General features: G+C 46.1%; 1 protein-coding gene across 1 annotated transcript; it reads right to left on the bottom strand.

The window, feature by feature from the left end:
* Positions 1–1,087: 1,087 nt before the first annotated feature.
* On the bottom strand, positions 1,088–21,707 carry LOC133359568 (E3 ubiquitin/ISG15 ligase TRIM25-like). Its single transcript, XM_061578012.1, has 6 exons — positions 21,101–21,707; positions 20,743–20,838; positions 11,659–11,892; positions 10,782–10,804; positions 9,956–10,056; positions 1,088–1,666 (listed from the first exon to the last, which is right to left on the bottom strand). Exons 1-6 carry the CDS (start codon positions 21,656–21,658, stop codon positions 1,116–1,118), a joined length of 1,563 nt encoding a protein of 520 aa, XP_061433996.1. The 5' UTR covers positions 21,659–21,707; the 3' UTR covers positions 1,088–1,115.
* Between the last annotated feature and the right edge of the window lie 4,556 nt (positions 21,708–26,263).

The following is a 26,263-nucleotide window of genomic DNA, read 5'->3' on the forward strand; positions in this document are numbered from 1 at the left end:
CCTATGAAGTCCGGCACTGTGGCACACGAGGAGGTCGGTGACCAGCATCACGCCCGACCCGCCTTTGTCTCCCCAGTGGCGATGTTTGCACATCGCAGCAGGTACTCATTTGAGGCTCAGTCGACCTAGGGGAGAGCCTGGACCGATTCCGATCATCATCACTGGTGTTGGTGAACCGGTCATGGGCCTCCCCTAGGTCGACTCAGCCTGAAATAAGCATAACCCGTAAAAACAAAGTTTTTCACTTTAAATCTTTTATATGCGTGGCGGCTAGAGTCCTCTCGTCTTCTGGCTTGAGATGGCTGCCACCTATGGGTCAGATGATTGTCTGCAGTATTAAACAATTGGTAATTAAATATTTAATTTGTTTTCCCTAAACAGTGTAAAATTTTGGAAAAAAATTTTCACGAACATTAATTGTCTCGCACAACGAGTCTGTGTGCAAAATGTCAGCTCGATTGGATCACGGGAAGTGGGTTAAAAAAACGACGAAAGGTTTGCACGGTCGTAAGCAAGCAAGCAAGCGAACTTAATTTAAAGGATTTAAAAAGAGTTCCTGGTACGGTGTGTAAACATCACCACTGGGAGACAAAGGCGGCCGGGCGTGGTGTTGGCCACCCACCCCCTAGTGTGCTGTGCCGGCCTTCATAGGGGCCGTCCATAAATGACGTCACGCAATTTTTTACCCCCCCCCCCCCCCTTCGTCACACGGCGTCACAAAAAGTCAGACCCCCCCTCAAATATGACGTCACAAAGCTATGCCCCCCCCCCCAAGAAAATAAAACATGCCTCAAATAGCTTTAAACTATTGTCATTGTAGTGCATATTTAATGTGGTGCTGCACTCTGATGTTGTAGGATAAAACATGTATTAAAAAGTCTATTTAATTAAGTAGAACGTGTTGTCTATATTTATTTAATGTTGCGCATTTTGACGTGACGTCACATTTCTCACCCCCCCCCCTACGTGTGTGACGTCATTTATGGACGGCAGCATAGGTGCTCGCTAACAGCACTTGCCCCAACAGTCTGTTAAAGCTGCACGGGGGATCTGTGTCTTTGTGCGCGTGAGTCTGCGTTGTGCCCATTTATCTGCGCTGCTCACACTCCGTGCTCTCAGGACGCACGACTCCGATCCAGAATCCTCACTGAGTCACCAACAACACCACCCACATACAGTGCGGGGTAGAGCGGTTGACTAAACGAGTGGTGGACGGAGTGCAGCAGCTCCATGGAGTCGGCGCGGTAAAACGACAGCAGCCCCGCCTCCCAGTGCAGGTGACACCCGACTCTCCGGAGAGGATCCCTCACCGGCACTGAGGTCAATACACCACCATGACGCACGTAGCAGCTGTTGTTATAGTTCCATAAAACCCAGGATGAGTCGTTCCCTCCCAGCCTGCACTCTTTACCACTCCCTTTCCGTGCGATCGTCCCGTACGCGACTCCAACCTCACACCACCCCGCCGCACCCCCCACGTCCACCTCCCAGTAGTGCTGACCCGACGAGAAGCTCTCGGAGCACAGGGCTTGGTCCCAGTAATCAAAGCGGTGCGGGTGATCGGGGCGACCCTGGGAGACAGCGGTCAGCGTCACCGTCCTGAGGTTCGAGGAAATCTGGAGGAGGTTGTGGGCCGAGTTTGGGTCCACAGTCGGTGAGCGTCCATCTGCAGTAACGATAATCACAGTAACCGTGTAACAACAGCACCACTATAACAACAGCACTCGTGCACTAACATGCACGTACACTGCAATAGAGCAATTCATAATGAGCTTTGTTATACAATGTTGTAATGCGTAGCTATCGGTGTGATGACATGTAACGGGCACTTTGTTAATCCACTGCTGGATGAGGGCCTCCCTACACCGTGCGGGTCGCGGGGGATATTTGACCATACTTCACCACGCCGGTCACCGCGTGTTGGTGAAGGCAGGTGGCGCAGCTGGCGAGATCACAGAAGTACAGTACAGCGGTGCGTTTGTCTGCCCCGCCATCTACATTTTTAAAAGTCGAGCTTCAGTTCAATATTCACTGTGTAATAGATGTAAAACATGTGATGATACCATCAAAATGTGAACTGCTCTATATATTCTAATGCAAGGCTAAAAACTTAAAATGTATGAATTGCTTTCAACATGTATTTGTTAAAAATTTTAATTTAAATAGAACGATCAAACATGGAGCAATTGTAAAGTTTTTTCGGTAAAGTCGCGAAGGTAAAATAATAATATAAAATAATAATAAAATACTATTAATAAAATAATAATAAAATAAAACACTACTAAAATAATAATAGCGCCACAATAATAATAATAAAATAATAATAAAATAATTTTTGAATAATAGTAATAAAATAAAAAATTCTTATACAACAACAATAATAAAATAAAATAATAATAAATTACTCTTGATAAAGTAATAATAAAATAATAATATGTTCTTTTTTATAATAAAATAATATTGACTAAATAATAATAATAAAAAGTAGTATTAACTAATAAAGATAAAAATAATAATAATAAAATTAACTAATAATAAAATATTAATAATATAAAGTGATACAGTAAATTTAGCTGTGACGGTCCCACCTGAAGACGGAGACTTGTGTTGCCTCCGAAACGTCGTGATTTAATTGAGTTATTTTCATTTATTATTTATTATTTTAACCTACGTGACTTTACCGAAACAAACTAAGAGTATGAATCATTGCAGTCACGAAAGCTTCAAATCTAGAATTAATTGTTAAGTTAAATCAATAAAGTTCTAATAATAAAAAATAAAACACTTTTCAAAAATCGCAGCTTTTGCGATTTGCTAATCGCATTGTTTCAAATTGCGACTTCGATTTGAAATCGATTCATCGTTCAGCCCCCTGTGCGGTAGTGCCCATGGGAGGCAGTGGATCACAGCAGCAGCAGCGGCGTGGATATCAACACCGCCGCAGCGTCTCTGTGTGTGTACAACAAACACAAACATCTCCCGTGTGTCACCTTTCACAGGCTGTAGGGGCAAGTGGTGTTGGTGAGCACCTGTGAAGGCCGGCACGGCACACGAGATGGGTGTGATAGTGTAGTGATGTACACTCGTGTGTGTGTGTGATAGTGTAGTGATGTACAATCGTGTGTGAGTGATAGTGTAGTGATGTACAATCGTGTGTGTGTGTGATAGTGTAGTGATGTACACTCGTGTGTGTGTGTGTGATAGTGTCGTAATGTACACTCGTGTGTGTGTGTGGTAGTGTCGTGATGTACACTCGTGTGTGTGTGATAGTGTAGTGATGTACACTCGTGTGTGTGTGTGTGATAGTGTAGTGATGTACACTCGTGTGTGTGTGATAGTGTAGTGATGTACACTCGTGTGTGTGTGTGATAGTGTAGTGATTTACACTCGTGTGTGTGATAGTGTAGTGATGTACACTCGTGTGTGAGATAGTGTAGTGATGTACACTGGTGTGCGTGTGTGATAGTGTAGTGATGTACACTCGTGTGTGTGTGTGTTAGTGTAGTGATGTACACTCGTGTGTGTGATAGTGTAGTGATGTACACTCGTGTGTGTGTGATAGTGTAGTGATGTACACTCGTGTGTGTGTGTGATTTTGTAGTGATGTACACTCGTGTGTGTGTGTGATTTTGTAGTGATGTACACTCGTGTGTGTGTGTGTGATAATGTAGTGATGTACACCCGTGTGTGTCTGTGTGATAGTGTAGTGATGTACACTCGTGTGTGTGATGATGTAGTGATGTACACTCGTGTGTGTGTGTGTGTGATAGTGTAGTGATGTACACTCGTGTGTGTGTGATAGTTTCGTGGTGTACACTCGTGGGTGTGTGTGATAGTGTAGTGATGTACACTCGTGTGTGTGTGTGATAGTGTAGTGATGTACACTCGTGTGTGTGTGTGATAGTGTAGTGATGTACATTCGTGTGTGTGTGATAGTGTAGTGATGTACACTGTGTGTGTGTGATAGTGTAGTGATGTACACTCGTGTGTGAGTGATAGTGTAGTGATGTACACTGTGTGTGTGTGATAGTGTAGTGATGTACACTAGTGTGTGTGTGTGATAGTGTAGTGATGTACACTAGTGTGTGTGTGTGATAGTGTAGTGATGTACACTCGTGTGTGTGTGTGATAATGTAGTGATGTACACCCGTGTGTGTCTGTGTGATAGTGTAGTGATGTATACTCGTGTGTGTGTGTGTGATAGTGTAGTGATGTATACTCGTGTGTGTGTGTGATAGTGTAGTGATGTACACGTGTGTGTGTGTGATAGTGGAGTGATGTACACGTGTGTGTGTGTGATAGTGTAGTGATGTACACGTGTGTGTGTGTGATAGTGTAGTGATGTACTCGTGTGTGTGTGTGATAGTGTAGTGATGTACACTGTGTGTGTGATAGTGTAGTGATGTACCCTCTGTGTGTGTGATAGTGTAGTGATGTCCACTCGTGTGTGATAGTGTAGTGATGTACACTCGTGTGTGTGATAGTGTAGTGATGTACACTCGTGTGTGTTAGTGTAGTGATGTACACTCGTGTGTGTGTGTGATAGTGTAGTGATGTACACTCGTGTGTGTGTGTGTGTGATTGTGTAGTCATGTACCCTCGTGTTAGTGTAGTGATGTACACTCGTGTGTGTGTGATAGTGTAGTGATGTACACCCGTGTGTGTGTGTGTGTGAAAGTGTAGTGATGTCCACTCGTGTGTGTGTGTGTGATAGTGTAGTGATGTACACTCGTGTGTGTGTGTGATAGTGTAGTGATGTACACTCGTGTGTGTGTGTGATAGTGTAGTGATGTACACTCGTGTGTGTGTGTGATTTTGTAGTGATGTACACTCGTGTGTGTGTGATAATGTAGTGATGTACACCCGTGTGTGTCTGTGTGATAGTGTAGTGATGTACATAAGTGGGTGTGTGATGGTGTAGTGATGTACACTCGTGTGTGTGTGTGTGATAGTGTAGTGATGTATACTCGTGTGTGTGATAGTGTAGTGATGTACACGTGTGTGTGTGTGATAGTGTAGTGATGTACACTGTGTGTGTGATAGTGGAGTGATGTACACGTGTGTGTGTGTGATAGTGTAGTGATGTACACGTGTGTGTGTGTGATAGTGTAGTGATGTACACGTGTGTGTGTGTGATAGTGTAGTGATGTACTCGTGTGTGTGTGTGATAGTGTAGTGATGTACACTGTGTGTGTGATAGTGTAGTGATGTACCCTCTGTGTGTGTGATAGTGTAGTGATGTCCACTCGTGTGTGATAGTGTAGTGATGTACACTCGTGTGTGTGATAGTTTAATGATGTACACTCGTGTGTGTTAGTGTAGTGATGTACACTCGTGTGTGTGTGTGATTGTGTAGTGATGTACACTCGTGTGTGTGATGGTGTTGTGATGTACACTCGTGTGTGTGATGGTGTTGTGATGTACACTCGTGTGTGTGATAGTGTAGTGATGTCCACTCGTGTGTGTGTGTGTGTGATAGTGTAGTGATGTACACTCGTGTGTGTGATAGTGTAGTGATGTACACTCGTGTGTGTGATAGTGTAGTGATGTACACTCGTGTGTGTGTGTGTTTGTGATTGTGTAGTCATGTACCCTCGTGTTAGTGTAGTGATGTACACTCGTGTGTGTGATAGTGTAGTGATGTATACTCGTGTGTGTGTTTGATAGTGTAGTGATGTACACTCGTGTGTGTGATGGTGTTGTGATGTACACTCGTGTGTGTGATGGTGTTGTGATGTACACTCGTGTGTGTGTGATAGTGTAGTGATGTACACTCGTGTGTGTGATAGTGTAGTGATGTACACTCGTGTGTGTGTGATAGTGTAGTGATGTACACTCGTGTGTGTGTGTGTGTGATAATGTTGTGATGTACACTCGTGTTTGTGATAGTGTAGTGATGTACACCCGTGTGTGTGATAGTGTAGTGATGTACACTCGTGTGTGTGTGATAGTGTAGTGATTTACACTCGTGTGTGTGTGTGTGATAGTGTTGTGATGTACACTCGTGTGTGTGTATGATAGTGTAGTGATGTACAGTCGTGTGTGTGTGTGATAGTGTAGTGATGTACACTCGTGTGTGTGTGTGATAGTGTTGTGATGTTTACTCGTGTGTGTGTGTGTGATAGTGTAGTGATGTACACTCGTGTGTGTGTGTGTGTGTGTTATAGTGTAGTGATGACTGCGGTGTGTAAACATCGCCACTGGGGAGACAAAGGCGGTCGGGCGTGGTGCTGGCCACCCACCCCTTCATAGGAGCTCGCTAACCGCACTTGCCCCAACAGTCTGTTAAGGCCATACGAGGGATATCTGTCTATATCACTGTGTCGGTATTTATTGATTCGTGTTCTTTTCTAAATTACTTGTTGTTGCCCGTGTAGTGATTTAGGTTATGCCTTGGACTGGCTGTCGAATAAACACTAAAGTTTCCTTAGATTCTGAGAGCTTCAGGCTGTAACACTGAACCCTAAGAATTTTAAACGTGTCTGAGTCTGGATCTCTCAGCCTCAAGTACTCTAATAATGAAATCCTAAGAATCTTCGGCGTAATCGCGTGTGTGTAAAACACCCTCGCACGCAGGATAGCAACAGCTTCCTCACTTGATCGTACACACACGTGTGGTGTTAATACAGCCCATGTAAGAGTGATGTACACTCGTGTGTGTGCAGTGCCAGATTATCCTAGTAGTAAAAGTAGCTACAAATGCTACGGGCCCGGACACTTTCGAGGGCCCCGCGCTAAATGCTTTCAAGCTATCAATTCCACTTCAGTGATTCTGCACTTGCTCTATTACTATAGTACTATACTGCCTTCAACTTTTATGAACGACTGGGTGTTTAAGGTTAGCGATTTGTCGTATTATCTAGCTGTTTTCGGAAATGAAAATATTAAATTACTTTACTATGCAAGTTAAACATTTGTATTTTAATATTTACGTGTATATTTTTTATTTAGATACTCTTTATAACATATGCTACAGGCTCCGCACAAGCTTAATCCGGCACTGCACACGTGTGGTGCTAATAGAGGCAATGTAAGAGTGATGTACACTCATCTGTGTGTGTGCTATATATTAATGTATAGGTATATTGATACATGTTTTATTGTAATTACTTTTTTGCCTGTGTAGTGCTTTGCACGGCCAACCAAGCGTAAGCGTTGCTCTGGCTTTCCGATAAACATCTGAATATTAACACAGAATCCTAAAGGTGCCTTTGATTCTGAGAGAGTGTCAGGCATTAACAATAAACCCCAAGAATATTTAAAGTGTCTTGAGTCTGGATCTCCCAGCCTCAAGATAAGCTACGAATGGACCCATCTGTTACATTGGAATGGACACTTCGCCCATTCCTTATTCATCATTTTTAAATGAATCAGAATGTTCACGATTTTACTGAGAGGCTCTCATCCCTTATCAATTTCTCGTGTAATAACACGTGATATAACAGCCACACTTGACCTCTATGAGCAAGTGTGGGGGAGAGCAAGTGGGAGTGCTATTGGACATCTGAACTTGACAATGAAAAGCAGCAGAGCGTGTGTCCAACCAGGGAAAGTTTTCAATCAGTGCAGTGGCACCTATTGTCTTAAATTGTTCAGATCCATGAACACCGACAAATTCTGACAAATCTTCCGATAAGCACAGTTGGCTTAGTATTTTGCAAAATAATTTCAACATATATACACATACATAGTGACTCACAGACACCCAGCCGCATATAGACCCGCAGATACTCATAGATTAGCACGGTTGGCTACGTACGGTGCAAAATAAGTTCAACATGCATACATATGTAGAGGAGTAGTATGGAGACATGACGTCATGCGCGCGGTGAGGCACGATGATGTCATGTCACCTCGGGGTACTTAAGGGGGATCGGGTGACGAAAGCAGGGTCGTTGTTGGAGCCCGGGATGGAGAATGTCTGAAGAGATAGCCAGGGTTAGGGCTGAGAGAAGTCTGCAAGAGCCGGCTAGGTTTACGTGGAGTGCTGCTCTCCTCGGTCGGGCAGTGTTGGTGGAGCCCCCGTCCCAACTCGAGTGAGAGAGCCAAGAGATAGCCAAGGCTAGCAGCAGATAGAGCCAGAGGTCCGCGTGAAGGGCCGAGTGTAGAGACACCTACCTCTCGTGTGTAGTGTTAACCCCTTGTGTTAATAAACTGGCGTAAGTCCTTAGTAGCAATTCAGCCTCCCGAGTCTTCATACACCACACAACACATACAAATTACATTTAACTAAAGCTGAAAAGTGCGCCAATAAGGATGGAGAAGTACACACTTGTAATATAACTGACAGACAGAAACGGGAGCCCGTGCAGAAGGGAACACATGCAAATTAGATAGCATAATTATAAGCTAATAAGAAAACTACGTAAAAAAAACTTGCATTCATCAATAAGATTACCTTAAAAGGACAAATATAGTAGTGAACATGTATAAATATGCGTGTGCTCTGAATAATCTGTTGAGTTGTTTTGTTATTTGTGATTGTGCACCAATGCCGACGCAGCACCAGCATCACCAAACCATTTGGTAAGTAAACAAAAGTAGGGGCGCTAGAGAATGGCTTGATGCACAAGAGATTAGTGCCCGAAAGATGTGGTCACTACTTGAGTATATTGGCACTACTGATAACAAGAGGAAAGTGGAAAAAATTATGAAATATGCAGTGGACACCTACTTCGGGCTATCTGCCAATGGATCGTGATGATGATAGACTCATAGAGACTCAGAGAATCAGTGATCCATAGAGACTCACAGATCCAGAGTTGTATGGAGAGCGAAATATACTCATTGAGACTCGTAGATACCAATTGAAACTCGTAGAGATCGATAGGGATTCATAGAGACTCATAGAGGAAGACATATCACAGAATGAGAAAAGAGATTGGTGCCAGAAAGATGTGGCACTATGAGAATATTGGCACAAGACAGAGGAAAGTGGAAACAAATGACGGAATTTGCAGTAGATACCTACTACGGGCTATCTGCCCATCGATCGTGATGATGATGGTGAGGAGCGCTCAGGCGAGACACATCGCCAGAACGGACGAGGTCTGGTGGTCGACGCTAATGATGGAGCGGCAGCCAATGGTGAGTGCTCGCCCGAGAGATGGAGCGACGATGTGAGCGCATTAAGCCACGGCGCTCTAGATATGTAAAATGAGATGTGGAGTAGCTACATTATGACTTGTGGTGGCATTCATCCAACAGTGGATAGATCATGGACGATGAGGGTGTTGATGTCATTATTCCCGTGAGACAGAAGCTGAGTTATCTACGTTATTGAGCTCCACTCTACCTCCGCCACTGATATCGATGCCCTCACCCCTGGTTGAGAGTGAATTGAGTGCCATGAGTGGTGAGGGTTGGGTTTGTTGTTCAGTCATTGGAGACTAAGCTAAGGCTAGACTCATCGCACTTGAGGACATTGGCTATCCTGGATAGGAGTTAGAAATGGGGCTTGGACCCAGGGCCCTGCTATTTGGGCTTGGCTGTTTCAACAGCACAGGCCTCCCCTTTACACTGAGCCAGGTTTGATGAACTCATTTGGGGAATGATGATGATGAATAGGATACCATCTGCCACTAGCAAAAACAAATAGATGTCTTCTAAACCTGCTTGCATGTATTTGTATGTGTGTCTAGCCTTTGGTCTGTCTCCTTGGCACAGTAGGGGGCACAGGTGGTACATCGGCCAGTCACTTCAGTCAGTCGACCCATGGCACCTGGGTTTGTCCTGTGACCTGTCAGCGGGCGTTCGACACTTCACGTGGCCTTAACGTGCACATAGCCTGCCACTAGCACCGTGGTGAAGTAACCACCACTTAGTGACAAATGGCGATTGCTGTTGTCTCCTTCTATATGTCTGTGTATGACCTCTGATTAGCACGGTTGGCTCTGTACAGTGGAAAATAAGTTGAACATACATACGTATATTGGCAGTGTGAATGTGAACTCACATGGTGCAGACAGCTTGAGCTTCTCAATGACTCCACTCAGCCAGCTCACGTCACCCAAAGTCAAGTCACTCGGAGGAGCGGGCGGTGGGGGGCGCTCAGTCCTAAGCACACGGGCGCGTGTCAACACGTAAACAACAAACAGTGCAGACACAGCACTGATACAGCACAGGGTAGATGACTTTAGGCAGAATCCTGCAGGAGGTGGGCTAGGTAATGTTTAAGTTTATTTAGATTTGTTACACGATTGGTCGCGCTTAGCCAGTTGCCCGGCTATCTTACAAAGGAGATCCGGGGTGCGTTAGCACGGCAACAACGAAACAAAAACGTCAACGTTGCAGAGAACGAGTACAGGGTCCTTAAGGAATATTGCACAACTATGGACAGAGGAAGATGAATGCGTTTGAAGCACACAATAAATATATACACAGACACGGTGAGACAGGGAGAAGACACTGAAATACTTGCGCTCAGCCACTATGTTGCTAAACTCTGCAATAATATCCTCCCCCTGAATTTAGGTGGCAATAGCCATTCTTACGTAAAGATCTTATACAATGGACTCTGCCACCATGGGGTACAGCTTAGATATGCAGTAGCAGAAACCAATATTAGTAGAGACCAACATAGGAGGTTGAACAAAGACATGGACACAGGAGACACAAAGACCTAGCGAGAGAGAGAGAGAGACACAGACAGACAGACAGACATGGGGATAGACACAGCAACACTCGCCGATACATTTCTGGGTTCTTCAAATCCCTCTCTTACTAACGCATTCACATGGTGAGCAAACCCAGCCTCAACCTGTGTTCGTGCACTAAGGTACCTCTCTGTCTTCTTCATATGGCCCTGTGGAAGAAAAAAGGGACAGGGATTGATAAATAATATAAGATAAATTTAACCATAGATAGACAGGAGTGATCAGAGTGTATTATTGTATTGATGTAAAACACGATGAGAATAGTAGGCAGGGGAAGAGCATTCATGGGATGGTGACCAAAAGGAGTAAATTGCGAGGGTATTGAAAGAGATATTGGATAATAAACAACTTGTTGACAATGTGTTAATGTGATGAAGATGCACACATAATCTGTCTTTGTGGGTTAATCACTTCTTTTGTTATCAGTACGTGTGCTGTATGGATAACACGTTTTTCTTCTGATTCCGATGACGTATGTGTACGTCGTAACTTTATCAGCACTAAGGCTTCCACAATGCCATGCAGGAGGGCGTTTGGCACAGTTTGGCGCCCACAATCGCAGAGTGCGGTCGAGTCGCTACCGTTTCTGCGGTGACTACAATGTGTTTTAAAACAAAGGCGCCATGCCTCTCTGAATAAAATGTACGCTAATTGCTTGCGTGTTCCGATATTAATTGGTGAACGGAACCCACACTGCAACTTGCAGACATCTGAGAACGGGAAAGGGTTAAACCACCGTATGGTAGGACACTTCATTTCTCTTTCTCCTTTCCTCACACTAAACGTCCTTGAAATGTCCTTGCTTGGTCTCTATTTCCAAGTTCGAATCTGTCAGTAGCCAGTCACTTTTGTTCCAAACCTTGTGGCCTGTGCTCAGCAACCGTGGTTGAACACACACACACATAGATGTGTTAATATACGTGAACCCTTTAGCCAGGAGTTTCTCTACTGCTGAGGGCTCTGTCAAACTGGGACACTCGCCCTGGCTCCGCGAGTGCTCTACCTGCAAGAACGTGAGTGAGTCCCTCTCCTCCTGCAGAGCGCGCAGGCGCGTGGCTGCTGCCTGGAGCTCGCTGATCTTGTGCTCGTAATGAGTGATGTTCTCCTCGATCCGGGACAGCAGCTCGCGCCCCTTCACGTCCACGCGGTCCAGAGCTGCCCTCTCGTCCTCATTCAGCGTCGCCCTCATGCGGGTGAACTCACCTGCGATGCGAACCTTGGTCTGGGCCATGGAATCCTGCAAAGGGCGTGTGATGGATTCTATCAATTAACTTTTTCAGAGTGGAGGTAGGTTTGCTACTTTTTCCACAGACTGAACCCAGGCATATGTATTAGTTGGCCCAGGTTTATCTAAACCATGCAGTATAGTGAAGTTCAAGCCAATACGACCACATTCTTTTACAAATCAATTCCTGGTTTAACACGTAGGCTTTCGCGACCAATATCATCCATGAGAGGTTTTTTTGGGTTAGATCGTGTAAATATAAAAATGTGTCGTTAAAACCCGCCACAACCCGACAGAGCCAACTCGTAAGGGTTGTCACGTAAACAGAACATGCCAATTCGTCACTAGTACGGCACGCCGGTGTGTTGTGTAGTGTATAGTAGTATAGTGTAATATACTAGTACAGCACACTGGTGTGTTGGAGAGCCAAGCCACAACATTTACAATCTGACTACGACGTTTCGCCAGCAATTACAACTAGCTTCATCAGGCGACATCCAGATTTGTGGAGAAGTCCACCTGTTTCGTTCCTTATATAGAGGCGTAGATGTGGTGACGACACTTCTGCGCTCTTGCGCAAAGTGGGGTGGCAGGGGATTAAAGATGCCAACGTACATTATGCATGCGCATTATGCGAGCCCTTTGATCTTGTCCTCCATTGTGTGAATTGGCATGTTCCGTTTACGTGACAACCCTTACTAGTTGGCTGTGTCGGGTGGTGGCGGGTTTTAACGACACACTAATATATTTACGCGATTTAACCAAAAAAAATCTCTATTAAGAAATAAATTCCTACCACCCGAACACGGAAGCCAACTCCCAAGCTGTGCAAGTCAAACCTGGGAAGTTGTCAACCCTAATGAGGAGGGAGTTGACCAGCGCAACTAAGTATGGCCACACTAGCGTCAATGGTAAGCACGATGTTGGAAAGCCTTCATCCAGAGGTGTATTGATAATGATCTGCAAATTATTAATACAATCGATAAGCACACAAGTCGCCTACTTAAGAGATCTGTCTGCATTTGGTAATGCATAATTTTAGCACCATTGATTCAGTACATGCAAACTCTGGACCTGCTTTGACATGGAGAATCCCATTAGCAGTGTCAGGCTCGCTTGAATCAATGCTATATGATGCATGAACCTCTCCAGAGTTTCCTGTACTGAATCAATACTTCTTAAATTATGTACTCTCAGTTTGTGGGGCTGATGGGATTTGTAAAGTTTCTTACGTGCATAATTTTGACATAGAGACATATCTGAAGATATAGTGTCTGCTTATCTGTTTGTATTAATATTCTCCACAACATGGTTATTTTGTGTAAATTATTAATACCACCAGGTGACTTGGTGCCCTACAAATAAACAGGTTTAAATCTCAATAACTTATATATTGTGTCTGCTTTATAGTGGTTCCTGCATTCCCTGTTGTGACGAACATTGTGTACAAATTGACAGTGGACAATAATAATTGTACTATGGGGACCTCATTTGCCAGTAAAAATATGATAATTGGTTCTTTACCCTTCTATCTGGCAACAAAACTGACACCTTTTTACAAGGAGTCATGTTTGCATAGACCGCAATACCTGCAGTCATAAATACAAACAAAAGACATAACTCTGATAATGTGCACTGTCCTTGATGTTGATTGGTCCACACCCGAGACAGCTTTCCTTCGAGCCTAGTCTCATATGGGTTGGACCAGATGACGCCAAAAGGCGCACAACTCAAGGACAATGCACCATCAGAGTATGAGAGCTCGGGGCAAGCATCTACGTGCCTGTGCCTGACACCATCGCAATCATTGAAGACTTGGTTCATCAAGGACTGAATGCTGGGGTACCCCCCCTGGTGAGACACTGCTTAACCAATACATACTTCACCTGGAATGGAACCTTCTACAAGCAAATTGAGGGCACCCCAATGGGCTCTCCCCTATCTCCGGTTGTAGCCAACATCTTCATGGAGAAATTTGAGACGGACGCCATCCAGACTGCCACTCTACGCCCGACCTTATGGAAGAGGTACGTAGACGACACTTTTGTCATCTGGCCACATGGCCGGCCTGCTCTAGACCAATTTCTCGACCACATCAATTCCATACACCCAGCCATCAGATTCACCATGGAAGTCGAAAATGATGGCAAGCTACCCTTTTTGGATGTCCTAATCAAAAGGAGACCTGATGGTTCAATGAGCCACTCTGTCTACAGGAAAGCCACCCACACGGATGCTTATCTAAAACCGGATTCCCACCACCATCCATCCCAGAAGAATTCCCTCATCAAGACTCTATATCATAGAGCCCAATGCATCTCCGACCATGAACACATTTCCAGTGAACTCAAACACGTACGCCAAGCTCTTAAGGCTAATGGTTACTCCGACTACACAATCCGCAAAGCCATCACTCCAACCATCAAGAAGGATCCTGTTGAGGAGCCTTTCAAGACAATCACCTTACCCTACATTGCTGGGGTCACAAAAAAGATCTCCAAAATCCTGATTAAACACAAGATCCAGGTCCGATTCAACACAGTACATAAAATCCGTGATCTGGTCCCGTCTGTAAAAGATGTGGTTCCAGACATACAGTACCCTGGCGTCTACAAACTAAGTTCCCTCTGTGGTAGCAGTTACATTGGAGAAACCAAACGACATGTCTCGGACCGCATCCGTGAACATAAGGCAGACCTGAAACACGGTAGGACAAACACCTCAGCCGTGGCAGATCACTGTTACAATTCAGTGGGCTCACATGACATTGACTTCTCCAAGACAGAGGTTCTCTGCAAGCCATCTGGCTATCATGAGAGATTCGTTCATGAGGCGATCCACATATACAAACACAGAGACAATTTCAACCGAGAAGATGGATTCTGGCTTAGCAATCATTGGAAGGACGTAATAAACCATTTCGGATCTTAACTGATTGTGTTCACGTTTACGGTGACTTTCAGACCACGTTCCACTCACTGGCATGGTGCAGTGTGCAGAGTAATGTATGGTGTCGTAATTGTACAGTAAACATATAGCAGTATGATACACAATAGGGTGGGTAGAATAATACATAGTGTTATATTAAAATGGATAAGGCAGCAACTGCAGCAGCAGCAGCAAGTGCAGCAGCAGCAGCAGCAAGTGCAGCAGCAGCAGCAAGTGCAGCAGCAGCAGCAACTGCAGCAGCAGCAGCAACTGCAGCAGCAGCAGAAACTGCAGCAGCAGCAGCAGCAACTGCTGCAGCAGCAGTAACTGCAGCTCCCTTTGATGCTGTTAATCCTGCATAATGCACATGCATATGCAGTACTAATCACATTCCTGCATTTCCCATAAATATGCTAAATTCCTTTTGATATGCAAATTCCTTTGTCAATGCGCCCAGCTTATATATATGCTCCAAGCTCGTGTGCTGTTTCATTCAGACTCTGTCGCCTCGACGGACCTGGTTTTCACCTGAGGACGGCTGCTTGCGTTGTGGCCGAAACGTCGTGAGAATTGTTTTATTATGTTTTATTTTTATTATTTTATTACTTCCCTTCTACGTGACTTTACCGAAAGAACCAAGAAGATGAATCCCTGCAGTCACGAAAGCTTTAAATCGAAATTTAACCGCCTCTACGGGGAGGGTTTCCACATAACTTTGAGATCCTTCAACAAGCTCCGGGATAAGAAGGCTCAGCTAATCGAGTCTCTCACCTTTCTGAAGAGATGCCGCGACTCTAAGGTAATACCAAACGCATTTACACTAACATCTGCTGCTGTAACTTCTTCTAATGCGAAACAAATTCTGTCTAGAACTAGTTTAGCTCTTATCTCAGAGAAAATCAGACTTACGCGCACCGAACTAGATCAGTTAGACAAGACACTCTACAAATCACACTTATCTTTGAGTGTAACAATGTCCACATCGGATTGGGAACATGTGGAAAAAATGACTGCCTCTTCAGCTGCCGCTATGTCGACTAAATGTAAGGACAACTTGATTTCCAAATTCAACCGCCTCTCAAACAAGAAACCGGACCCACACATTGAAAAGCTAGATGTTAACAAAGTCGTAATTAATCGCAGTAACAGTCCTATTTCTGAAGGTTTGAAATCCGTTTTAGCTAAAGGACTAAACTTTGCAGTCACACCTAGACACATACCAGTTAATGATATAATTGCTCGAGTAGATGTAGCTCTCAAGGGCTTGAGTCACATCGCTGCAGACGTAGCAAGATCTGAAATCTCTGTAACCCTAAAAAACGCTAAGATGCCAGCTAGCAACATCAGCAAAGATGAGCGTTTTGAATTAGCTCAATTAAAAAAGAAGGATGACATTGTCATCCTCTCAGCCGACAAAGGCAATGCCACTGTCATCATGGACAAAATAGAATACAACAACAAAATTCAAGAACTACTCAACGATGGCAGCTATACAAAAATAAAAAGAGACCCCACCAACAGCCTCGTCTCCAAAACCAACAACATCATTTCTGCTTCAACCGCATTAATTGATCAGACCAAACAGTTCTCGTTGAAACCTTCTGCAGCCAGGCCACCAAGATTGTACGGCTTGCCAAAGATACATAAAGAAGATACACCTCTTCGTCCCATTGTCTCTACTATCAACTCCCCCACTTACAAACTGGCTCGTTTTTTGTCCGAAATCCTACGGCCTTTCACTGGAAAAACCACCTCTGCAGTACTAAACTCTACTGACCTGGTATCGACAATCAAGGGGATTGCCCTGTCCCCAGACGACCTGCTTGTCAGTTTTGATGTGGTTTCCTTGTTCACCAAGGTGCCTGTGCCTGACACCATCGCAATCATTGAAGACTTGGTTCATCAAGGACTGAATGCTGGGGTACCCCCCCTGGTGAGACACTGCTTAACCAATACATACTTCACCTGGAATGGAACCTTCTACAAGCAAATTGAGGGCACCCCAATGGGCTCTCCCCTATCTCCGGTTGTAGCCAACATCTTCATGGAGAAATTTGAGACGGACGCCATCCAGACTGCCACTCTACGCCCGACCTTATGGAAGAGGTACGTAGACGACACTTTTGTCATCTGGCCACATGGCCGGCCTGCTCTAGACCAATTTCTCGACCACATCAATTCCATACACCCAGCCATCAGATTCACCATGGAAGTCGAAAATGATGGCAAGCTACCCTTTTTGGATGTCCTAATCAAAAGGAGACCTGATGGTTCAATGAGCCACTCTGTCTACAGGAAAGCCACCCACACGGATGCTTATCTAAAACCGGATTCCCACCACCATCCATCCCAGAAGAATTCCCTCATCAAGACTCTATATCATAGAGCCCAATGCATCTCCGACCATGAACACATTTCCAGTGAACTCAAACACGTACGCCAAGCTCTTAAGGCTAATGGTTACTCCGACTACACAATCCGCAAAGCCATCACTCCAACCATCAAGAAGGATCCTGTTGAGGAGCCTTTCAAGACAATCACCTTACCCTACATTGCTGGGGTCACAAAAAAGATCTCCAAAATCCTGATTAAACACAAGATCCAGGTCCGATTCAACACAGTACATAAAATCCGTGATCTGGTCCCGTCTGTAAAAGATGTGGTTCCAGACATACAGTACCCTGGCGTCTACAAACTAAGTTGCCTCTGTGGTAGCAGTTACATTGGAGAAACCAAACGACATGTCTCGGACCGCATCCGTGAACATAAGGCAGACCTGAAACACGGTAGGACAAACACCTCAGCCGTGGCAGATCACTGTTACAATTCAGTGGGCTCACATGACATTGACTTCTCCAAGACAGAGGTTCTCTGCAAGCCATCTGGCTATCATGAGAGATTCGTTCATGAGGCGATCCACATATACAAACACAGAGACAATTTCAACCGAGAAGATGGATTCTGGCTTAGCAATCATTGGAAGGACATAATAAACCATTTCGGATCTTAACTGATTGTGTTCACGTTTACGGTGACTTTCAGACCACGTTTCACTCACTGGCATGGTGCAGTGTGCAGAGTAATGTATGGTGTCGTAATTGTACAGTAAACATATAGCAGTATGATACACATTAGGGTGGGTAGAATAATACATAGTGTTATATTAAAATGGATAAGGCAGCAACTGCAGCAGCAGCAGCAAGTGCAGCAGCAGCAGCAAGTGCAGCAGCAGCAGCAAGTGCAGCAGCAGCAGCAACTGCAGCAGCAGCAGCAACTGCAGCAGCAGCAGAAACTGCAGCAGCAGCGGCAACTGCTGCAGCAGCAGTAACTGCAGCTCCCTTTGATGCTGTTAATCCTGCATAATGCACATGCATATGCAGTACTAATCACATTCCTGCATTTCCCATAAATATGCTAAATTCCTTTTGATATGCAAATTCCTTTGTCAATGCGCCCAGCTTATATATATGCTCCAAGCTCGTGTGCTGTTTCATTCAGACTCTGTCGCCTCGACGGACCTGGTTTTCACCTGAGGACGGCTGCTTGCGTTGTGGCCGAAACGTCGTGAGAATTGTTTTATTATGTTTTATTTTTATTATTTTATTACTTCCCTTCTACGTGACTTTACCGAAAGAACCAAGAAGATGAGGTCCCCATAGTGTAGATGTTTGCCCCGAGCTCTCATACTCTGATGGTGCATTGTCTTTGAGTTGTGCGCCTTTTGGCGTCTTCTGGTCCAACCCATGTGAGACTAGGCTCGAAGGAAAGCTGTCTCGGGTGTGGACCAATCAACATCAAGGACAGTGCACATTATCAGAGTTATGTCTTTTGTTTGTATTTATGACTGCAGGTATTGCGGTCTATGCAAACATGACTCCTTGTAAAAAGGTGTCAGTTTTGTTGCCAGATAGAAGGGTAAAGAACCAATTATCATATTTTTACTGGCAAATGAGGTCCCCATAGTGTAGATGTTTGCCCCGAGCTCTCATACTCTGATGGTGCATTGTCTTTGAGTTGTGCGCCTTTTGGCGTCTTCTGGTCCAACCCATGTGAGACTAGGCTCGAAGGAAAGCTGTCTCGGGTGTGGACCAATCAACATCAAGGACAGTGCACATTATCAGAGTTATGTCTTTTGTTTGTATTTATGACTGCAGGTATTGCGGTCTATGCAAACATGACTCCTTGTAAAATGTGTCAGTTTTGTTGCCAGATAGAAGGGTAAAGAACCAATTATAATAATAATTGTATTTTATTGTTTTCTGGGAGATAGTTTATGAGTGTGCGAGAGATCACCATACGGGTAGAGCATATTTACAGGAGGGGGAGGGGCTTCGACGTGGAGAGCCAAGACCACGAGACCCACAATTTTGCGAAGAAGAATTGAACGGGAGCGACGTTCGTTTCCAGGAAACTTGTCCAGAAAAGAGCTTAAAAGGCGTCAGACAGATGGAACATCATCTCACTGCAGTCCACTTACACTCGGAGGGTAGTAAATAAATACAAATAAATAAACACACTGATGTGCAATACACAGAACGAGTGCATATCTATCCTCATAGCCTTTCAGGAGTGCGGAGACACGACACCAACTCAGGTCTGTGTCTGGTGGACAAGAACTTTCAGGCAGGACCAGGCGAGACTCCACGGAGTGGGACCATGCTGGGAAGAAGCACCTGAGTTGACACCGTGGGAGCAATCGGCGAGAGAGCCAAGGCGGAGGAGTACTCGTGGGAAGGGGAGTCTCATCTCCGCTGAGTTTCCAGCCCCTGTTGGAGGTGCAACTTTAAATGACTGGTGGGTGGAATAGTCTCAGAGAGAATCTGTTCTGTGGGAGAGCTACTGGGTGCCACGGTGGCGAGATGTTAACCACCTCGCCGGGTTTGCAGGACATCGTGGGTTGATCCTGACTCTGACGCCTACTGTATATTTGGAGACTGAGTATTCCGTGGATTTTTATCTGGGTCCTCTGGGTTTTCCCTCCACATTTAGAATCAACATCACGCATTTATAGTATTTGGCTGCAATAATTGCCTACGTGATAAGCCAATTCGTTGGACTATCATTTATGATAGCCAGGTAACTTCTGAAAAAAGGGGTTTATAGCTCAGTAGCCCCTAACCTGGTAAAATATAAACATAGATTCGGTTAATAAAAATAACCCATCCTCTCTAACTGCATGCTCTATGAGATGTAAGAACTCTGTATAGTATTTTTAAGAAAACACTCTTACTGCACACTGCCGTGAGTGCACGACCATATGATGGTGTACTCTAGGTGAACACATGCATTCTGATCGGGTGAACCTGTGGTCAGTATTGTCCCTGCTGACCAAGGAGAGTTGTGACCCGGTGATGTTATTGCGAGTAGCACGCTATTTGATTACCACACCCTGCTGGGTAGTTGTTGAGGATCGGGTAATACAATTCTGAAGCCTACGAAGCGTGGCAGTGCATGTCAGATCGCTCTACCCCAACCCACAAGTTGCACAACCTGAACCACATTCCAATATCCGCTCCATTTCGTAACGCCAGGCATAGCTCTTCAAGGTCGCATCTCGCGTTGTAAAATTTAACCGCCGATTTCTAGTAATATTTTGATCCTAATTGTATTTGTTTTATTTGTTGGTTTTTAATCTAATGCAGTCGTTGCACCATACTGTGCTTGTTTATCTCACCCATTGCAAGTCATTTGAATTATCCTGAAAAATGCGTTGCAGTCTCACGAGATATGAACTTTTTTTATAAATGTTGCATTTGTTTAAATATACATTTCAAGCACTCATAGCCATAACACTGCAATATCCTGCACCGTTTTTACACATTGACTCAAGACTAACAAAATTTCACTTGGATCTACGGAATTTTCCTCACAGGGAGAGTCACAGACTCCACGCAGGGTGGAGGATCACAGGGTCACAGAGCCCATATGTGTTACCTGCACGTCCTTGCGAGCGGCCTTCATCTGTCCCACGGACACCTCCGCCTTCTTCCTCTTCTCCTCCACCCCTCGCGTCTCCTCTTCGACTCCACTCTGCAAGAGACGAAGTCACCAGAGGAGTCTCCACTCCCTGAGCGGCCCCCTCTCCGCCCCACTCCATACTGAACCCTCCACAGTGATGGCCAGGAAGCCAACCTCGACTGAATGAACAGTCTGAAAGGCAAGCGACAGTGAAGAGGGAATTGGCCCACACTGATGATTTACATCCCACGTCGTTATGCCCAGTGGCTATCAGCTCTAGTTGTATCATTGGTTTGCAACTGAGTGGTTCTCACTCTTTGTATGGAGGCCTCACCTTCCGTGTTTCGTGCTCTTTCTCCAGCGTGATAACCTGATGACTGATGTGGTCTCCTGCGATGGTGCAGACCATGCAGGCCAGGCGCTCGTCCTGTTTGCAGAAGAACCTGTAAGGGTCTCCATGCTGTTGGCATCTTCGCTCCTCCAGGCTGACAATGGGAGCCACCAGGACGTGGTCCATCAATCTCGGATTGGTCAGGTGAGGTTTCAGGTGGGACTCGCACAGGGACATCTCACACCTGAGGCAGGTCTTCACTGCAGGAGTCTCCCCATCATCGCAGGTGTCACAGAAGACAACTCCGGCCATCCTTTCTGCAACTCTGAGCTGCTCCACCAGGTTGGTGAGCGCCACGTTCCTCTTCAGCTGGGGTCGCTCAGGGAAGGCCGCTCGGCACTGCGGGCAGATGAAGCTGCTCGCTCTCTCCCAGGCACCGTCCAGACACCGGAGGCAGAATGAGTGTCCGCAGCTCAGCGTGGAAGGGCAGTCAAACGTGCCGAGGCAGATGGGGCAGCTCAGCTCACTGTCTACACAATCACTGGGAGACTCGCTCGCCATGGCCCATGGCTTCACTCGCACTCAGTCGCTCGCCGCGGCTCACGGAGGAGCTATCGCAGCAGTTGCTCACACAGCGGAGACGAACAAGGAAATGGACATGACCTATAGTTAAGTTATAAATACCTCAAGACACGGCTTGGAATGTTCCACACGGCGGCCGCGCTCACCTGTGTAGACGTGGCGTTAGTCACACACTGTGTTAGCTAAAACTGATTAAAACGGTTGGCTACGTACGGTGTGGAGGAAGTTCAACATGCATACATAGCTTTGAACGGTCTCAAGTGATATAATATTTGTAGAAACAAAACCCAGCAGCAGCACTAGCCAGGCACACCGCCATAATGGTTTGTCCCACAGGCTGATTGAGTGTGCATTGCCACAGTGGAACCGCTCCATGTACAAACATTCAGATTTAATCTTAACTTTTTTCCATCCCTGGTTTTATCCATTTTTTTCTTGCAAGGCCTGCTTGTTGAAGCTTCGCAGTCTGTAGTCGTCTTCCACCTTTATCAGCTAATATTTTAACTACTGCCTTTGTGCGTCCTCTGTTCATCTGTCAAATATGTTTTAGTTTTTTTTATTCCTACCAACCCGTTTTTTCTGGGTGGACTGTGGTTGTATGTATGTTGAACTTTTTTCACACCGTACGTAGTCAGCCGTGCTAATCGGAGGTGTGTGGGTGAGTGGGTGCGTGTGTAGGTCGGTGAGTCGGTGAGTGGGTGTGTGGGTGAGTATGTATGTTGAACTTATTTCAGTGTACGCAGCTACTCGTGCTAATCGAAGGTGCGAGAGAGTGGTGGTGGAGGTTGAGTGAGTGGGGGGGGGTTATTTGCTGAGAGGGGAGACAGATGGGCAGGATGATGGGGTGTAGGATGGTTGAGCAGGCGGTGAGGTAGGGAGGGAGGGAGGGTGGCCGGGAGGGCGTGCGGATGAGTGATTGGGTACCTGGGTGGGTGGACTCACGCATTACCACAGCGAACAGCTCCTGGTTGAATAAACATCCTTGTTCATTTAGGTTCACTGTCTGTATGACTTTCACCGTCCATTTTCCTATTATGCATAACAAAAGTCGAGGATTAAAATCTTAATAACCTATAACATATATTCGTCACCTATTGTTAATGTTAATATTTTACATCCTGGACTCGCTGAGTTTCGACGATTCTATAATTTGTTTTATTTTATTTTACCAGGTAAGGCTCACTGAGGTAAAAGCTTTTTCAGAAGCGACCTGGCCACAAACGATAGCTCACAGACGTGGCTTGTTACGTAGACATTTCTAGCAGGCAAACATTTTAAACGCAATTTTCTAAGTGTGAAGGGAATAATCGGAGGATCCGGAGAAAAATGCACGCGACCACGGGGAGAGAGAATGCAAACTCCAAGTACACGTACAGGCGTCAGTTTTGGGATAGACCCCACGACCTCCTGTATGCCAGGCGAGGTAGTAAACATCTTCCAGCCACCGCAGCGAGATGTAAAAAAAAATCACAGAGCAGCGACATCGAACAAGGAAACGACCTGACTTCACCTGCAGCTAAATTATGAACACCACGAGACGCGTCCTAAAATGTTGCACGCGGCAGCCCGAACTCACCTGTGTCGACGTGGCGTTACATTCTCACACACACAGTGTCAAGGTTAAAGAGTCGCAATTGATATATTTTTACAAAAACCCCACGGTTACCATGAAAACGGTGATGGTTTGTCCTATAGACTGGTTACACAGGTTTGGCTGAGGCTGGGGTTTTCCACTGTAAACCGCAACGTGTAAATTCTTATTAAATATTTAAAATTATAAGTAGGCTTTTGCGACCAATATTATCCATACAACGTGTTTTTGGGGTAGATCGCGAAAATGTAAAACTGTCGTTAAACTTTTGACCACCCAATACAACCAATGAGTAAAGTTTGTCACGTAAACAAAAAAAAATCCTGCTCGCGTGAGGCTGTGCGTTTTTCCCAGCAAACCACACAGCTGTCAGTTCGTATTCAAGGTTTACAAAAAAACGATTCCCCTAAACCGGGGGGGGGGGGGGGGTCGCCAACCAAAACAACAAGGAGAGACATTTTTTCTCATTTTTTTACAAACCCGTAAGTAAAATAAACACCAACCCACTCATTATTTCAAGAGCCGCAATGCAACGTGGTGTGAGTACGAGAGACGGTAGTGCTGGTCCTTGATAAATAAAAACGTGGTGTGCGTACGAGAGACCGTGGTGGTGGTCGTTGATGAATAAAAACGTAGTGCGAGCTCACTGTCTACATCAAGTTTCAAGTTTCATTTATTAGGTATCGCCCTGTGAGCCATTCGGCTCTTGAATCGGGTGCAACCGCAACAAACAAAAAACAAAAACATGAACAAGAAAACATCTTCAAGTGACTATGTGCAAACAGAAAATCCAAGAAAAAACAGCAAAATATTGCAGAAAAAACACCATACACCAACACTGTGTGCAAAAATCCTAGTGGGATGCAAGTCAAACAACAACAACCACAAGACAACTTAGATTAAGGCCATCAGTCTAACTCTGTACTACTGTAATAAACGACTCCGTCAGGCACTGCTGGACTCCGCTTGTCTTTTATTTAGGTTCTTCTCCGCACCCCACTGGTCTCCTCCACGGACCAGCGTCGTCTCTCGCCGCGCGCCCCACGCACGCTCCGTGTGGCCCGCACTCGCTGGTGGCCGCTCCGCTCTCTCCGCGTGCCCCGCACTCGCTGCCAGCCACACCGCTCGTTCCGTGTGCCCCGCACACTCCGCTAGTCACTCACTAGCCACGTGTGCCCCGCACACTCTGCTAGTCACTCACTAGCCCCGTGTGCCCCGCACACTCTGCTAGCCCCTCACACACCGCTAGCCCCATGCTACCCCACGCACGCTTCTCTCACGTGCCCCGCACGCTCCTCTGTCAGCTCCTTCCTCTCGCGTGACCCGCACGCCCATCAGCCACGTGGCTGATGGCGCAGCGACCACCCAACGTGGTCCCGCTTCTTCACTCCATCAACTGGCCCTGATCTCTTCCGGGCTCCCTCCTATAACCTCTCTCCCACGTGACCCTGACTCCTCCCTTCCGGATCGTCACATCCGGCCTTCCCATTTACGCTCGCATTACATGACCCCCCCCCCCCCCTGATGAAAAATCCAGCCGTCCCGGCTGCAATAGGATCAAATAATGCGAGCGAAGGCATCACAATCAGGAATCACCCCAGACACAATGGAGAGTATAACAACAAACACAATTAATGAAAGGGAAGGGATCTGGATCCGGTACGGAACACCGGCCCGTCTTCCGCGCAACAAGCAAAAAATAATTAAGGAATGGAAAGCAATACACAACAACGGTAACCGACACGCAAGAATGGCCGACGCACATAAACCAGGAATGCGGTGTCTTAGAGCGTGTCCGTGTTGGTGGTCCATCTGCCTGGCTCAAGTCCAACTTCAGAGAGCAACTGGTAGAGCAGGAGTGACGAACAGATGCTCCACTCCCCCTTCAAGTCCACATCCGGTTAGCACAACCGGTGACACCCAGTGTGGCAGGCGCCGAAAATCTGTGACGAGAAGGAGAACCAAACCCCCTGAGGCACAGCACAACGAAACGCACATCCGCATGTCGTACACGACAGCCACCCGGCTCCCAGGGTAGTGGAGATGATCTAAATCCGCCCCGTGTAAGGAGAACCGCAATAAATACCCAAAATAGACGCGATGGATGCCCCAGTATTTACATTTTAACTAAAAAAAATATTATTTACACATGACTACAAAAATTTTCCTGCTCTTGCCCATCAACAGTCCTCCCTTGAGGACCAGCACAGACATCTCACGTACACAACATCTACTCACTGTCACTCTCAACACAGCCCCCAGCAGCACACCCTCGCGTGGAGAGAGCCACGCTCCCCAGCGGCAACATTTAATTTGCCTTCGCCCTCACCGTGGTCGTCCAACCACAGCAACGTCCACTGGCCATACACTCGGCCAGTGCATTTTCGGGGACGAGGCAATGGCACATCGCAACGACTCAGCCACGCTCCATCCCGTACTATCCCATCACCAATCGACACACCCCAGCATCTTATAGTCTGACGCTTTACAGACAAGGGAAGGTTCATCCCTTGGCAAGGCCAGACCCCATCGACCCCCCACGGGGCAATGTTCCCTACCCAATATCTTGGCGATATGGAGTCGCACTCCCCTACACGCATTCTGAACAAATTAGGCTTACTATCACCAATAGGCTGAACCTGCTGTCTAGCATGTGTCCTCACTGCCGTCCTAGCAATCACCCCGGACCCGTCGCATTCCGCTAACCTAGGCCATATTCCATTCGCTTGAACCCCCACAATATCCACAAACCCCCGAATAGGATCTGCAGGACTAGTTCCCCTATACATTCAATAACGTCATAACCCAGAGCGGAACAAGTCCGCGGCCCTTCCCGCTGGAGGACCCGCAAGGGGAATCCACGCCCCATGCTAGCCAGGTCTCCCCGTTCACTGCAACGTAGCGGAACCTCTACTCCTGATTTCCGTGAGCTCCCAGCCCTCCAGGTTAACAGTCTGCCACCGCATGACGGAACCCCGACTCCCCGAGCCATA

This window comes from Lethenteron reissneri, chromosome 65, assembly GCF_015708825.2.
Source record: "Lethenteron reissneri isolate LAM-NWPU_2019-01 chromosome 65, ASM1570882v1, whole genome shotgun sequence".
Classification (NCBI taxonomy): Eukaryota; Metazoa; Chordata; class Hyperoartia; order Petromyzontiformes; family Petromyzontidae; genus Lethenteron; species Lethenteron reissneri.